We start from the raw sequence: 14,122 nt of genomic DNA on the forward strand, positions 1-14,122 counted from the left end.
ATCGCCCGGGCTGGAGTGCAGTGGCCGGATCTCAGCTCACTGCAAGCTCCGCCTCCCGGGTTTTACGCCATTCTCCTGCCTCAGCCTCCCGAGTAGCTGGGACTACAGGCGCCCGCCACCTCGCCCGGCTAGTTTTTTGTATTTTTTAGTAGAGACGGGGTTTCACCATGTTAGCCAGGATGGTCTTGATCTCCTGACCTCGTGATCCGCCCGTCTCGGCCTCCCAAAGTGCTGGGATTACAGGCTTGAGCCACCGCGCCCGGCCTAACAAATTTCAAAGGAGCAAAAATCTCATAGAGCATATTCTCTGACCATAACGTAATTAAGCTAGGTATCCGTAGTAACTAAAACTTCCCCATGTTAAGAAGCACACTTCTAGTTGAAATTAGAAAATATTTTAAACTGAATAAAAATTATAAGATTACATACCAAAACTTGAAGGATGCAGCTGAATAGTACTTTGAGAAAAATGTAAGGTTTTAAGTACTGTATTCAAAAGCAGGAGACTGAAAATTAATAACCTAAGTAGCCATCACAATAAAACAGAAGCAGCAAAAAAGTCCCCACAAAATTCCAAAAAAGCAAATTAATAATAAAGAGAAAGACACCATGAAACAAAAACAAACCTCTGGGAGAAAATTATCAAAAAAGGAAAGGAAGGCATAAATAACACCAGAAATAAATGGTGATACCATTATAGATCCTGCAAACAGGATCCTTATAAAAATTGTATGCCTATAAGGATATTTATGAACATTTTATACCAAAAATTTCAGAGTTAAACAAAATGGACAAATTTCTTAGAAAACGTTACTTACCAAAATGATTCAAAAAATAAGTAGAACACCTAACTAGTCCTATAGCCATTAAGAAAATTGCATGAGTGGGGCCATGCGCGGTGGCTCACACCTGTAATCCTAGCACTTTGGACGTCTGAGGCAGGTGGATCACGAGGTCAGGAGCTCGAGACCAGCCTGACCAACATTGTGAAACCCGTCTCTACTAAAATACAAAAAAATAGCCGGGCATGGTGCCACGCAACTGTAGTCCCAGCTACTCAGGAGGCTGAGGCAGGGAAATCACTTGAACCCAGTAGGCAGAGGCTGCAGTGAGCTGAGATCATGCCACTGCACTCCAGCCTGGGGGACAGAGTGAGACTCCATCTCAAAAAAAATAAGAAAAGAAAAAAAGAAAATCGCATGAGTAATCAAAAATCTTCCCACAAAAGCTCTTCAAGACAAATAATCAGACTTTTCCAAAATAATTATCAAGGTGAAAAACAATGAAAGGAAGAAAGAACCTACAAATTAACAGAGACTTAAAAAGAGATATCACCTAAGTGCAGTATACAGACTGTGTGCAGATCTTAATCCAACAAAACTGAAAAAAATCTGAGACAACTGTTAGACAAATTAGACTATAAACTGGAAATGTGATGGCATTAATGAGTCATAAATTTTTAACGTGTTATAATGTTTTGTGGATGTATTAGGCAAAAGCAGGGGGTTTATGTTTTATGGATTATATGATATTTAGAGGTGGTATATGATGTCTGGATTTGCTTCAAAATAATCCAGGGTGGCAGGGGGAAAGAGGGAGGGGTATAGTTGAAATAAGCTTGCTTCATATATTGGAAATTGATAAAGACAGCTAACAGGTATGTGGAAGTTCCCTATTCTGTTCTCTCTACATATGTTCACAATTTTCTATAATACAAAGTTTTAAAAGAGTAAATCCAAAATCAACAAGGTACTCCATAATCTGGCCCCTTTGCCTCACCTCCTCTCCCTGTGCTCCAGGCACACTGTAACAACCCAGTCACACTTCTGCCTCAGGACCTCTTCAGAGGTCATTCCTTCTGCTTAGAACCCTCCTGCTCCAGATGTGCACATGGCTAGCTCCCTTGTTTCTTCAGAGACCTCTTGGCTCTTCAGGTTCTTATCAGAGTGGCCTTCCCTGTCCACTATAAAATAACACACATGTACCATGGAATACTATGCAGCCATAAAAAAGGATGAGTTTGCGTCCTTTGTAGGGACATGGATGCAGCTGGAAACCATCATTCTTAGCAAACTATCACAAGAACAGAAAACCAAACACCGCATGTTCTCACTCATAGGTGGGAACTGAACAATGAGATCACTTGGACTCGGGAAGGGGAACATCACGCACTGGGGCCTATCATGGGGAGGGGGGAGGGGGGAGGAGGGAGGGAGTGCATTGGGGAGTTATACATGATATAAATGATGAATTGATGGGTGCTGACGAGTTGATGGGTGCAGCACACCAACATGGCATAAGTATACATATGTAACAAACCTGCACGTTATGCACATGTACCCTAGAACTTAAAGTATAATAAAAGAAAAGAAAAAAAAAAAAATAACACACATGATTTTTTTTTTCTATTTAAATTAGAAACATAAGCTTCTTGGGGAAAGAAATTCTGTTCTGTTTACTATTCATTCCCATCACCTAGAGCAGTGACTTAATATATGTTGAATGAATATATTTATGTTGAATAAAAGTAATAAATTTAATAAAAGAATATCTTTAAAAAATTCTAGAACCCATATGTTGTCAAAGCTTATGTAATTTACTTTGTATCTGTTCCTAATTTATGCTTCATCTCCATGATTTCTACCATGAAGAGATCAATAGGGTAACCTGGTCTTCTAACAGCCAAAACAGAATCCACCACAGCCTGAAAGAGAAGTGAATGAGAACAGTAAGTTATTTGGACTACTAAAATAAACCAACGGCCCAAACAATCTATCACCAGACTAAGGAGATAAAAGCCTTCAGGATTCAAAACATAGGGCAAGACCAATATGTGCCACTTTATTATGGACACTAATAATAATCAATGCCAACAGACACTCTAGAGTCTAAAGAAACTTCAGAGATCATTAGGTCCAAAGCTTTTATTTTACAGACAAGGCAACTGAGATAAGACCTTGACAAGTTACAGTTTTTAAATAAGATCTAACAGCTAGTAACAGGGCCAGGACTAGAATTCAGGGCTCCTTAACTGCCAAGTGACTACTCTTTCTATCATACCAAGACTATCCAAACTTTTCCACCAAAGGGCACCTTAACGGAAAAGAAGGAAATATAATTTAAGGTAATAGTTCTAATTTGCTGGCTATAATAACAGGAAATTTAAAAGTATCATGTTTGATCATGAAAAGTTTCCATGTCATCCCATAATATGTTTATCTCAATGTAAAAATTATGTTTTCCCCAAAAATTGTAAAGTAAAATTGACACTCCAAAAAGATATATCTCATTTATTCTGACACATATGACCAGGGATACACAATTTAAGAAGCATAGCAGAACACACCTTATTGCTTAGCTCAGAAAATGATATAAAAATAATAAATAACTGCAGAAATTAAGAGCTAAGTTATAACTACCCTAAAATATACATAAAGCAGAAAAAAAATGGTATATTAGAACACTTTGCCTAATATTTTAGGCAAATTTTAGGTAACATAATATTTTATTTCAGAGGCAAATAACAAATAAGACAAAGGCCATTGGATAGTGGGTATATCAGTGTTTCCGTAACTCTAAAACAGAATGGGTGCCCTAGCAGCATGAAGATTTTGGACCATTTAAGTACTCTAACAGCAAAAAACACAGCAGAGCCTTTCTTCTGACTCTGCTCATCAAGAAACTGTCTGATCTTAATCTGATTTCCCAAGTTGGTTTTTTTAATAGTAAGGAGAATCGACCAGAAACAACTCAGGTATTCCAGTACATTTGGCATTTGTAGTTCTCAAAGTAAATTATTAAGATAATATTCTGCTTTGTATGTCAATGTCTTGTGAATTTGTTTCCTAAGAATTTATCATTCCTGGTAAACAAATATATTCAAGTTTCAGAAACTACAAAGCTGAGAAACAATAATGATATCAAATCATTGTCACCTGATAAAAGCCTTCCCAAAATATACAGCCAATCTTGTCTTTATATAAAATACATTTTTTTTCTTTTGGTTTTTTTTTTTTTTTGAGACAAAGTTTCACTCTGTCACCCAGGCTAGAGTGCAGTGGCATAATCTCAGCTCACTGCAAACTCCCCCTCCCTCCCGGAGTGATTCTCCTGCCTCAGCCTCCCAAGTAGCTGGGATTACAGATGCCTGCTACCATGCCCAGCTAATTTATGTATTTTGAGTAGAGACAGGATTTTACCATGTTGGCCAGGCTGGTCTCAAACTCCTGACCTCAGGTGGTCTCCCCACCTCGGCCTCCTAAATTGCTGGGATTACAAGCGTGAGCCACCATGCCCGGCCTATATAATATATATTCTATCTTTAGAAATAAAACACTGGCCAGATGTGGTGGCCCATGCCTGTAATCCCAGCACTTTGGAAGCCCCAGGCAGGTGGATCATTTGAGGTCAGGAGTTCAAGACAAGCTTTGGTAACATAGTGAGACCCCCATCTCTCCTAAAAATACAGAAATTAGCTGGGCATGGTGGTACGTGCCTGTAATCCCAGCTACTTGGGAGCCTGAGGTAGGACAATCACTTGAACCTGGGAGACGGGGGTGGCAACGAGCCGAGATCATGCCACCACACTCCAGCCTGGGTGACAGAGTAAGACTCTGTCTCAAAAAAATTAATAAGTAAAAGAAATAAACTATACAAATATACATTTCCAAGATGTGAATATTAATATATTAATATATCACATCACTCACATTTCATTATATTGGTAACCTTATCTACAAGGTACACTGCTAAAAATACTATCTCATGTGTCACCTCACATAATAAAATATGGACCTCTAGGTTTAAAAAGACCAGTATACTATTCAAGAGCTTCCATAGGAGATGATCTGCAGGCAGCGAAACCTCTCCCAACTATCAAGTCACATTAAAATTAAAAATAAAAAAAAAAAGACCTAGTATGAGACTGGGCACGGTGGCTCACGCCTGTAATCCCAGCACTTTGGGAGGCCGAGATGGGCTGATCACTTGAGGTCAGGAGTTGGAGACCAGCCTGATCAACATGGTGAAACCCGCTCTCTACTAAAAATACAAACATTAGTTGGGCATGGTGGCACATGCCTGTAATCCCAGCTACAGGCATTAGCTGGGAGGCTGAGGCAGGAGAACCGCCAGAACCTGGAAGGTGGAGATTGCAGTAAGTCAAGATCATGCCACTGCACTCCAGCCTAGGCAACAGAGTGAGACTCTGTCACAAAAAAAAAAAAGGCCTAGTATGATACTTCTGAAAATTACGAATACTGTTCTCACCAGTCAAATCTAATCTACAGTTAGGCCTATACAATAACTGTCTGTCTTCCGTATTTTATGTCCAAAAAACCACACGCAATCTTTGATTATCTTACAGAAAAAATAGAAACATCACCATGCGCTAGGCTATATTTATTCTGAATGCAAAAGTTTAATAACATACCTCTGTTAACACATCAGCCAGTTCAGCATGAACTTTAGTTCGTAATGATGTTCTAGCTACATCTAAGAGGATTTTTCTTTTCATCTCCTTTGTCACTTTAACTTCCTCCAAAACTTCAAGTGCTTTTATCTTTGCAGCTTCAAATCCTTCAGCTATTATTCTAGGGTGCAGGCCCTGTTACATCAACATAAAATTATAAATTATAAAATAAGTCATCCAATGTAAAAGTAACCAACCTGTCTGATTAATATATTATGCCCAAAAAAGTTACTCACATTAATGCCATGATATATGTGTACATAATCTATAAGTCATTTTAGTGCTTCATACTTGAAATAATCTCAAACTTACAGTAAAGCTTCAAGGCTAGTACAAAAAATTACAAAAGTCCTTTTTATTTCCAAAAATTATGACTACATTGTTGGCATGTGGTGCCCTTCTGAATGGGCACACATAAAAATATTCTTTTCAATGCAGAGGAAAAGAACCACCACTGAATTGGGGAAAAGTGGCACACAGAACACTGTGGTGTCTACCACTTCACCAAGTGATCAAAGTTAACATCACAGTAATGAGAGAGACAGGCATTACATGCCTGCTGATATGATGCATTCAGTAGAACACAACACTTCTGTGGTATTCCTGCCAACAATCTATAACCTAAGTTTAATTGAGGAAATAGGCAAATCCACATTGAGGGACTTTCTACAAAATAACTGGCTGGTACTCCTTAAAAGTAGCAATATCATGAAGCATAAAAGACACCTCAGGAACTAGTCTAGCTTAAAGGATACTAAAGGAACATGACAACTGAATGCAATGCATGAACTTAGATCTTTTTTTTTCTATAAAGAACACTATTAATACAAGTGGTAAAATTTGAATAGAATGCAGATTAGATAATAGTAATGTATCAATGTGTTACTGTTATTAATTTCCTGGTTTTTATAACTATACTGCAATTATGTAATTCCCTGCTTTTAAGAAACATATACTAAAATATTTAGATCACGTCTGCAACACAGAGTTTAAAAAGAATATGTACACTGATACTAAGGAAGAGAACAGGGCAGGCAGAGAATGAGAGAAAATACTTTAAGAATCTGTGTAAAAAGTATACAGGAATTCTCTGTAGTGTGCTTGCAACTTTTCTATAGGTCTAAAATTACGACAAAATATTTTTAATAGTATTTTTTGTTCCATAAAACAATACACAAACTTGTGAAAGCTAGCACTTGGTCTAATTCATTCCCTTATTTCTTTTCTTTACATTGATCCTATAATAATCTTTAAAAATTGACATTGAGTGTTTGTGCTGGACATGACTAAGACTTTTACACGAGTTATTTAATTCTCTAGCCACACTATGAAGTGGGTATTATTATTTTTCCTGTTTCATAGATGAGAAGACCAAGGCTTAAAGGGATAATGTAATTTGCCTTAGATGACCAAGATAATAAGAAGTGAAACCAGGTTGTTTAAACCCATGAGACATGACTCTAGAGGCTATGTTATTAACCATTTTCATAAATGTCTTCAAGCTAGGACCCCACAATCTTTCATCCAGATTACTATGAAAACCTCTGGTCTAGACTCCCTTAAAACCATCCCCCAAATATTTAAAACGCCAATCTGACCGTATCAGTCATTAGTATGTTTCTATGTTTGGTATGTAATACCACTGGATGAAGTCTAAGCTTCTTGGTTAGCATACTATATGCCCTCTGTGATCTGGCTCCCACTTCCCTCTCCAGCTTCTTCTCCACTACTGTTCACATCACTTGAAATTCCAGCAACACCAAAATGCCTGTAGCTTCATACAACACCATGTTGTTTGTCTTCTCTGTGACTTTGCTTATGTTGTTCCTTCTGCCTGCAAAGCCATTCTCCTCAACCCTCGCTTTTTTGTCTGGTTCACTTCTCCTCATCCTGAAGATTTAGGCCAGGTCTTACTTCCTCCAGAGAGTTCTTCCTGACTACTTCAGGCTAGTTTAGGATGTCCCTCCAGCCTCAGTGATTCTATCATATACTGTGCCCAGCTCTATCACTGTATAGCCACAGAGTTTCATAATGTCTGTTAGCATCTCACCCTTGCCAAATTCCTTTCTTCCTAACCCAACCCTAATTTGGTTTGAGTTTCCCTCTCCCATTTGTGCTTTGGAGAAAGCTGATCTTATCCCCAGCTCAAGGAGTGGATCCTGATTAGTCTAAGTCAATTCCCATAAAAACTGTTACTGGCTTGGGATGGACATAATACTAAAGTTGGCCCAATCATACCAAAGAAAAGCCTCCTGAATGGCTTTATCTTGCCCTCTGCCTAATTTCCTCTGACAGTCTTTCTTCTCTCTCCTCTGTCCTGTCCTCTCTCTTCTCTCTCTCTTTTAGAGACTGGGTCTCACTCTGTCACCCAGGCTGGAGTACACTGGTACGATCATGGCTTACTGCGGCCTGCACCTCCTGGGTTCAGGCAGTCCTCTTGCCTCAGCTCCCCAAGTAGCTAGGACCACATGCAGAATGCCATCAAGCCTAATTTTTTTATTATTTCTAAAGACGGGGTCTCACTATGTTGCCCAGACTGGTCTCAAATTCCTGGGCTCAAGTGATCCTCCTGCCTCAGCCTCCTAAAGTGCTGGGATTACAAGCATGAGCCATTGTGCCCAGCCAGTCTTACCCTTTTTTTTTTTTTTTTTTTTTTGAGATGGAGTTTCACTCTTATTGCCCAGGTTAGAGTGCAATGGCACAATCTCGGCTCACTGCAACCTCTGCCTCCCAGGTTCAAGTGATTTTCCTGCCTCAGCCTCCTGAGTAGCTGGGATTACAGGCATGCGCCACCACACCCGGCTAATTTTGTATTTTTAGTAGAGATGGGGTTTCTCCATGTTGGTCAAACTGGTCTCAAACTCCCGACCTCAGGTGATCCACCCACCTCAGCCTCCCAAAGTGCTGGGATTACAGGCTTGAGCCACTGCACACGGCCTCTTACTTTCCAGATGGAAATACTCTTAGGATGAAACAACGCTGTGAGTGGAAGAGCTAAGAGACAAAGAATCTGTGTACTTGAAGACTGAATTTTATCACACAACCAGACAGTCTGCCTCATCTCTCCATTTTCTATTATGGGAGATAATCATTTCCTTATTGTTCAAGTGAGTTTGAGTCAAGTTGTTTACAGCCAAAAGCATCCTAAGTTGCAAGTACTGAATTAACAGAAAATTCCCAATACTAAACGAAACACAGAGAATCATTTTGACCAGGTTATGCTTTGCTGAAACGATCCCTGAAAGACAGAAAAAGTTCAGATACGGAGAAAAGAGATACTTAATTAGAGAAAGGTAGAAATGTACATGATGATTTCAGAGGCCAGTGAATGGTGGAGTCTGGCTGAAGCAGATGATTTATAAAGAAAAATGAAACTAGAAAGGAAGTTAAATTCACAATAAAGAAAACCTTCAATAATTTTTCTCCAGTTGTTTTACAAGGGTGCATAATTTGGTGTCAACTTTATCTATGGTGTTTTCTTTCTTAATTACCCATGGATACATGGGTAATTTTTTACTTCTTTAATGTCTCTTAAATATTTCATTTTTAAAAGAGGTATATAATTCCAATAAAAGGCAGTATTTTGCCCAACAAAGTTCATTATCATTTCCATTTATAATTGTCCAAGAATATCTTAATTAAAATTAACTGTCTAGGCCAGGCGTGATGGCTTATGTCTGTAATCCCAGCACTCCGGGAGGCCAAGGCAGGTGGATCACCTGAGGTCAGGAGCTCGACACCAGGCTGGCCATGATAGTGAAACCCTGTCTCTAATAAAAATACAAAAATTAGCCGGGCATGGTGGCTTGTAATCCCAGCTACTCGGGAAGCTGAAGCACGAGAATCGATTGAATCTGGGAGGCACAGGTTGCAGTGGGTCAAGATCCTGTCACTGCACTCTAGCCTGGGTGACATAGTGAGACTCTGTCTCAAAATAAATAATTAATTAAATAAAACAAAAATAACATCTAAAATGCAACCATTTTACTAGTTAAAAAAATCACTTGCCATTCAAAATAACATAAACTCTGTGAAATTCTAATACCTCAGAAATGTACAGATCAGCTTGTTTTAATAACTCTCCAATAATTAGAACATTTGAAGTAGTACCATCTCCTGTGACGTCATCCTGAGCTGTTGCTACTTTTGCTATCAAGGAAGCTGTTGGATGTTGAATTTGCTGGAAAAAGCAAGCAACAGATTTAAAAAGAGAGGATGAGATAAGAAAGTAAGTCACCAAAAACAAGATAACCTAGGGGTCAGTAGTAAAATTAAAAAATGAAAGAAGCTTCATTCAAGTTTACAAGTTTTGTAATATCAATACCTAAATGTCAAGTCCAAAATTTTAAAAGTGACTGGTAATGAGGTCTGAAGATTTCATAAGTCTTTGCTTCAGAATGCAATGACATTTCTAAAATAAGATTAAGTCCTTCAATCTCAAAATGAATACATTTATTAAACTTGCAAAGGATATTTTTATTTTTCCATAATTACAAAGAACATAAGGCAGTACCCTAAAAGATATTATTAATTTATAAGTATGCCTAAGTATACAAAGTATGTATAAGTATACAAAGACTTGGAAAGAGCCAGAAAAAACAACCTCTTTTTTTTTGAGACAGGGTTTCACTCTGTCACCCAGGCTGGAGTGCAGTGGCACGATCTCAAGTTCACTGCAGCCTTGGCCTCCTGGGCTCAAGTGATCCTCTTACCTCAGCCTCCTGAGTAGCTGGGACTACAGGCACATGCTACTACACAGAGTACATTTTTTTTTTTTTTTTTTTTTTTTTTTTTGTAGAGACAGGTTTCACCAAGCCTGGTCTTGAACTCCTGGGCTCAAGCAATTTGGCCACCTCAGCCTCCCAAAGTGTTGGGATTACAGGAGTGAGCTACCACAACCGGCCAAAAAAAATTTTTTTATTGAAGTCTAATTCAACAAGCATATCTCAAGACTGCAGTATTTACCTGACAGCCTTGGCTTACAGATACACAAGTTCTACTATGCTCCTAATTAAGGCTTATTAAGGTTTATTAAAGTCAGCAGCATCAGCTCACCATCTCTTGGAGCAGCACATTGCCATCTTTGGTGAGTTTGATGTCACCTGCACCAGAAACAAGCCTGTTCAGAGAACAACCATATTAACTTCATGTGGTAGGAAGACACTCCCAGTGCTTGCCATCCCATTATCCTCAACAGAGGGAACTGGGCTTGGAAAACTACTGTACCATGGGAATATGCCATGGTAATTACCACCATTTGCAGCTCACAGAATCATTTCTCCCCAGATGGACAGCTTACGGCGACTTCATTCCAAATGGACCATTTACAGATTTAAAAATAAAAGCAGTTGATGAGTTATGAAAAGTGGTTTGGTCAAAGAATACTTGGAAGTCTACAAAGTACAAATTTGCTAATTTCCTGCAGGTTTTTATTTTGGTGAACGTTTTCATTCATTCAGTCACTCAACTTAGTTTCCCTCATCCCTGCATTTATCAGATCACCAAGTTCTATCAATTCTACTACCTAAATATCTCTTGAATCTGCCCCCTTCTCTCCATCTCCACTGTTACCATCTCTACCTTGGATAGCATCCAGTTGTCTCCAAAGTAAAATATACCCTCCACACATTTTTTCTTTCTAAAAGGCGACGTGATTCAGTCAGTTTTCTGATCAAAAGTCCTCCAATGATTTTTATGTTTTTCATCATTTTCAAGTTAAAATCCAAACACAGCAGACACTTGACCTTTCTCGATCTGGTTGATGTCTCTCTTCCCTGACTCATCTACTTTCCCACAAGCAAATCTTCTGGTTCCCTTAATACACCATGTTTTGTTTTGTTTCTATTGGATTTGCACCATTGGTCTTTCTTATTCCTGAAATTACTCTGCCCAGAAGGCCTTTACTCCCTCTTCCAACCCAAGACTCTGATCAAACGTCATTTAAGATGCTTGTCCTTCTGCCATCAGTAATTATTCCCTTTTCTCAGCATAATCATATGCATCTATATATAATTAGCACATCCTATTCTACCACATCCGTCTCTACCACATCTCCTTAAGAACAGAAACTGTATCTTGATCATTTGTGTCCCAGCAACTAGTATCTAAGTGACTTATTTTACCATTAATATTAATTTATTTTGGTCATTACTATGAGGATGTGTCGCTCCTCTTATATCCTTTTGTCCTCACTGGTCTCTTTTTCTCACTCTTGTCTAGAGAAAATGGTGCTTAATATATACTGAAAAGATGAATAGATATGAAGAACCACAGACACAGGGTTTTCAAGTAGAAATTGGATCTGACCTCATGCCTTTCTGGCTCCAAAGCCTGTGCCCTCTGCACTACAATACATTGCCATACAAAATACAAAATTACTTGTTGAATTTATGGACTAAGGGTATACAGTCTTAAAGAGCAGAGAAGTTAAATGCTTTAGGTTTCCAATGAGACACTAAATTAACTGACTTTCTAACTGCATATGAACCTTGACGAAAAGTAGGGTGTCGGGGGAGCGTCACAACTTCACTCCTAGGGCCTTCTAGGGGAGGCTTTTCTCCTCCACCTGCACCAGGCGAGAAATACCCTCAGGACAGGGATGAGAATGAGGGAAATCAAGCTAGCAAGAACATCCACAGTGCTCCACGGACGCCTGCCTCAGAGGGCGCCAGGACACCCAACAAGCCCCCGGCCGCCTAACGGCCGCTCCAACCGCCGTCTCACATTTTTATGGTGCCTTTAGGACCCAAGTTGGTCCGCAGCACATCCTGCAGCCCTCGGGCGGCGCATATATTGACAGACAAAGCTGCCTGGGCCCGCGCCACCTCAGCCTTGGAGTTTACGGCCTTTATCGCAGCCATAGCCTAATCGTTCACAGGAAAAAAAAAAAAAAAGCCTTAGTCGCGATTCCGAGCACAAACGCCAACGCGACGTCACACTCTCTTGAACCTCGGCCAATCATCACCCTTACAAGAAGTGACGTTATCATGCCTCGCCGGACGGAAACCAGAATCGCTTTGGGTCTGGTCGCCAAGATGGCGTCCTCCGCCTCCGCTAGGACTCCGGCCGGGAAGCGAGTGGTAAATCAGGAAGAATTGCGGCGGTTAATGAAGGAGAAGCAGCGTCTGAGCACCAATCGGAAACGGATAGAATCTCCATTCGCGAAGTACAACCGTTTGGGGCAGCTGAGTTGTGCCCTGTGTAACACCCCGGTTAAGAGCGAGCTCCTGTGGCAGACTCACGTCCTGGGAAAGCAGCACCGAGAGAAAGTGGCCGAGCTGAAAGGCGCGAAGGAAGCCAGCCAGGGTTCGTCCGCCAGCTCAGCGCCTCAGTCCGTCAAGAGGAAAGCGCCGGACGCAGACGGCCAAGACGCCAAGAGAGCGAAGGCCACCTTGGTGCCTCAGGTGCAGCCCTCCACATCCGCGTTGCCCACCAACTTTGACAAAATAGGAAAGGAGTTCATTAGAACGACTTCCAGTAAGACTTCAGGACCCAGTTTACTCCCCGATTATGAAGATGAGGAGGAAGAGGAGGAGGAAGGAGATGGAGAAAGAAAAAGGGGGGACGCCAGCAAGCCGCTGTCCGACGCACAGGGCAAGGAGCACTCAGTTTCTTCTTCGCGGGAGGTAACAAGTAGTGTGCTGCCAGACGATTTCTTTAGTACTAATCCTCCCAAGGCCCCCATAATTCCTCATTCAGGGTCAATTGAGAAAGCAGAAATACATGAAAAAGTGGTGGAAAGGAGAGAAAACACCGCGGAAGCGTTACCGGAAGGTTTTTTTGACGACCCTGAGGTAGATGCAAGGGTGCGAAAGGTTGATGCCCCAAAAGATCAGATGGACAAAGAGTGGGACGAATTCCAAAAAGCCATGAGGCAGGTCAACACTATTTCCGAAGCCATAGTTGCTGAAGAGGATGAGGAGGGACGGTTGGACCGACAGATTGGGGAGATCGATGAGCAGATAGAGTGTTACCGACGGGTGGAAAAACTACGGAATCGCCAGGATGAAATAAAAAATAAACTTAAAGAAATCCTGACCATAAAAGAACTGCAGAAAAAGGAAGAAGAGAATGCTGACAGCGATGATGAGGGGGAACTACAGGATTTGTTGTCTCAGGATTGGAGAGTGAAAGGGGCTTTGTTATAAGGTTTTAAAGACCCAAGGTTTCTAACAGCCTCTGTTATTGTATAAAAAGTGCTGTCTCTCAGTAGTATATCGGTTACTTCATGCCTAGAGATTTTCTAGAGATTTGGGTACCTGGATTGCTAAACTGGATTGTTAAGATAAAATGAGCCAGTGAGCTACAGCACTTTGGAAAATTTGTGTAAAATGTTTTTGAGGTAAAGTTGTTTTTGAAATTTCTGAAGTGTTATATACCAAAATGCCAACTTTTCCACAACAGACTTAACTGTATAATTTCGTTGTAAAATCTGTAAGTTGTAAATATTGTACACAGTTAAATCTATATTAAGTAATTCTGTTTTGAATTTTTTTAACTAATAGACCAACCGGCAAACTTTTAGATGAATGCTCACTGTGGTATTTGTAATGTATTTATCTTCTGAACCCTACATCAAGTTGAAAAGGTTCGTTTTCTTGTTTCTTTGGTTTTTTAGAACACTTCATGAACACATAAGTCATTGTAGGTTAA

The 14,122-nt window shown here is 40.1% G+C and overlaps 2 protein-coding genes across 3 annotated transcripts in view; one reads left to right on the forward strand and one right to left on the reverse strand.

Moving 5' to 3' along the window:
• CCT6B (chaperonin containing TCP1 subunit 6B) overlaps positions 1-12,421 on the reverse strand; it is a 34,326-nt gene extending 21,905 nt beyond the window's left edge. Inside the window, exons 1-5 of one of the 2 annotated variants that reach the window (XM_010379559.2) lie at positions 12,194-12,421; positions 10,526-10,589; positions 9,516-9,650; positions 5,432-5,605; positions 2,601-2,704 (exon numbers count right to left, since the gene is read on the reverse strand). In XM_010379559.2, the coding sequence (XP_010377861.1) occupies positions 2,601-2,704; positions 5,432-5,605; positions 9,516-9,650; positions 10,526-10,589; positions 12,194-12,330 (614 nt within the window). In that variant the 5' untranslated portion in view covers positions 12,331-12,421. The remainder of the gene's footprint in view (positions 1-2,600; positions 2,705-5,431; positions 5,606-9,515; positions 9,651-10,525; positions 10,590-12,193) is intronic. The other variant, XM_010379561.2, reaches the window with a different exon arrangement.
• A 52-nt stretch (positions 12,422-12,473) lies between these two features.
• ZNF830 (zinc finger protein 830) lies at positions 12,474-14,122 on the forward strand. Its single transcript, XM_010379562.1, has one exon. It carries the CDS (start codon positions 12,505-12,507, stop codon positions 13,615-13,617), a length of 1,113 nt encoding a protein of 370 aa, XP_010377864.1. The 5' UTR covers positions 12,474-12,504; the 3' UTR covers positions 13,618-14,122.

Source organism: Rhinopithecus roxellana, chromosome 19 (genome assembly GCF_007565055.1).
Source record: "Rhinopithecus roxellana isolate Shanxi Qingling chromosome 19, ASM756505v1, whole genome shotgun sequence".
Taxonomy (NCBI): domain Eukaryota; kingdom Metazoa; phylum Chordata; class Mammalia; order Primates; family Cercopithecidae; genus Rhinopithecus; species Rhinopithecus roxellana.

Coding starts and splice junctions, on each gene's coding strand:
- ZNF830 (XM_010379562.1), top strand. CDS start 12,505: ATGGCGTCCTCCGCCTCCGCTAGGACTCCGGCCGGGAAGCGAGTGGTA.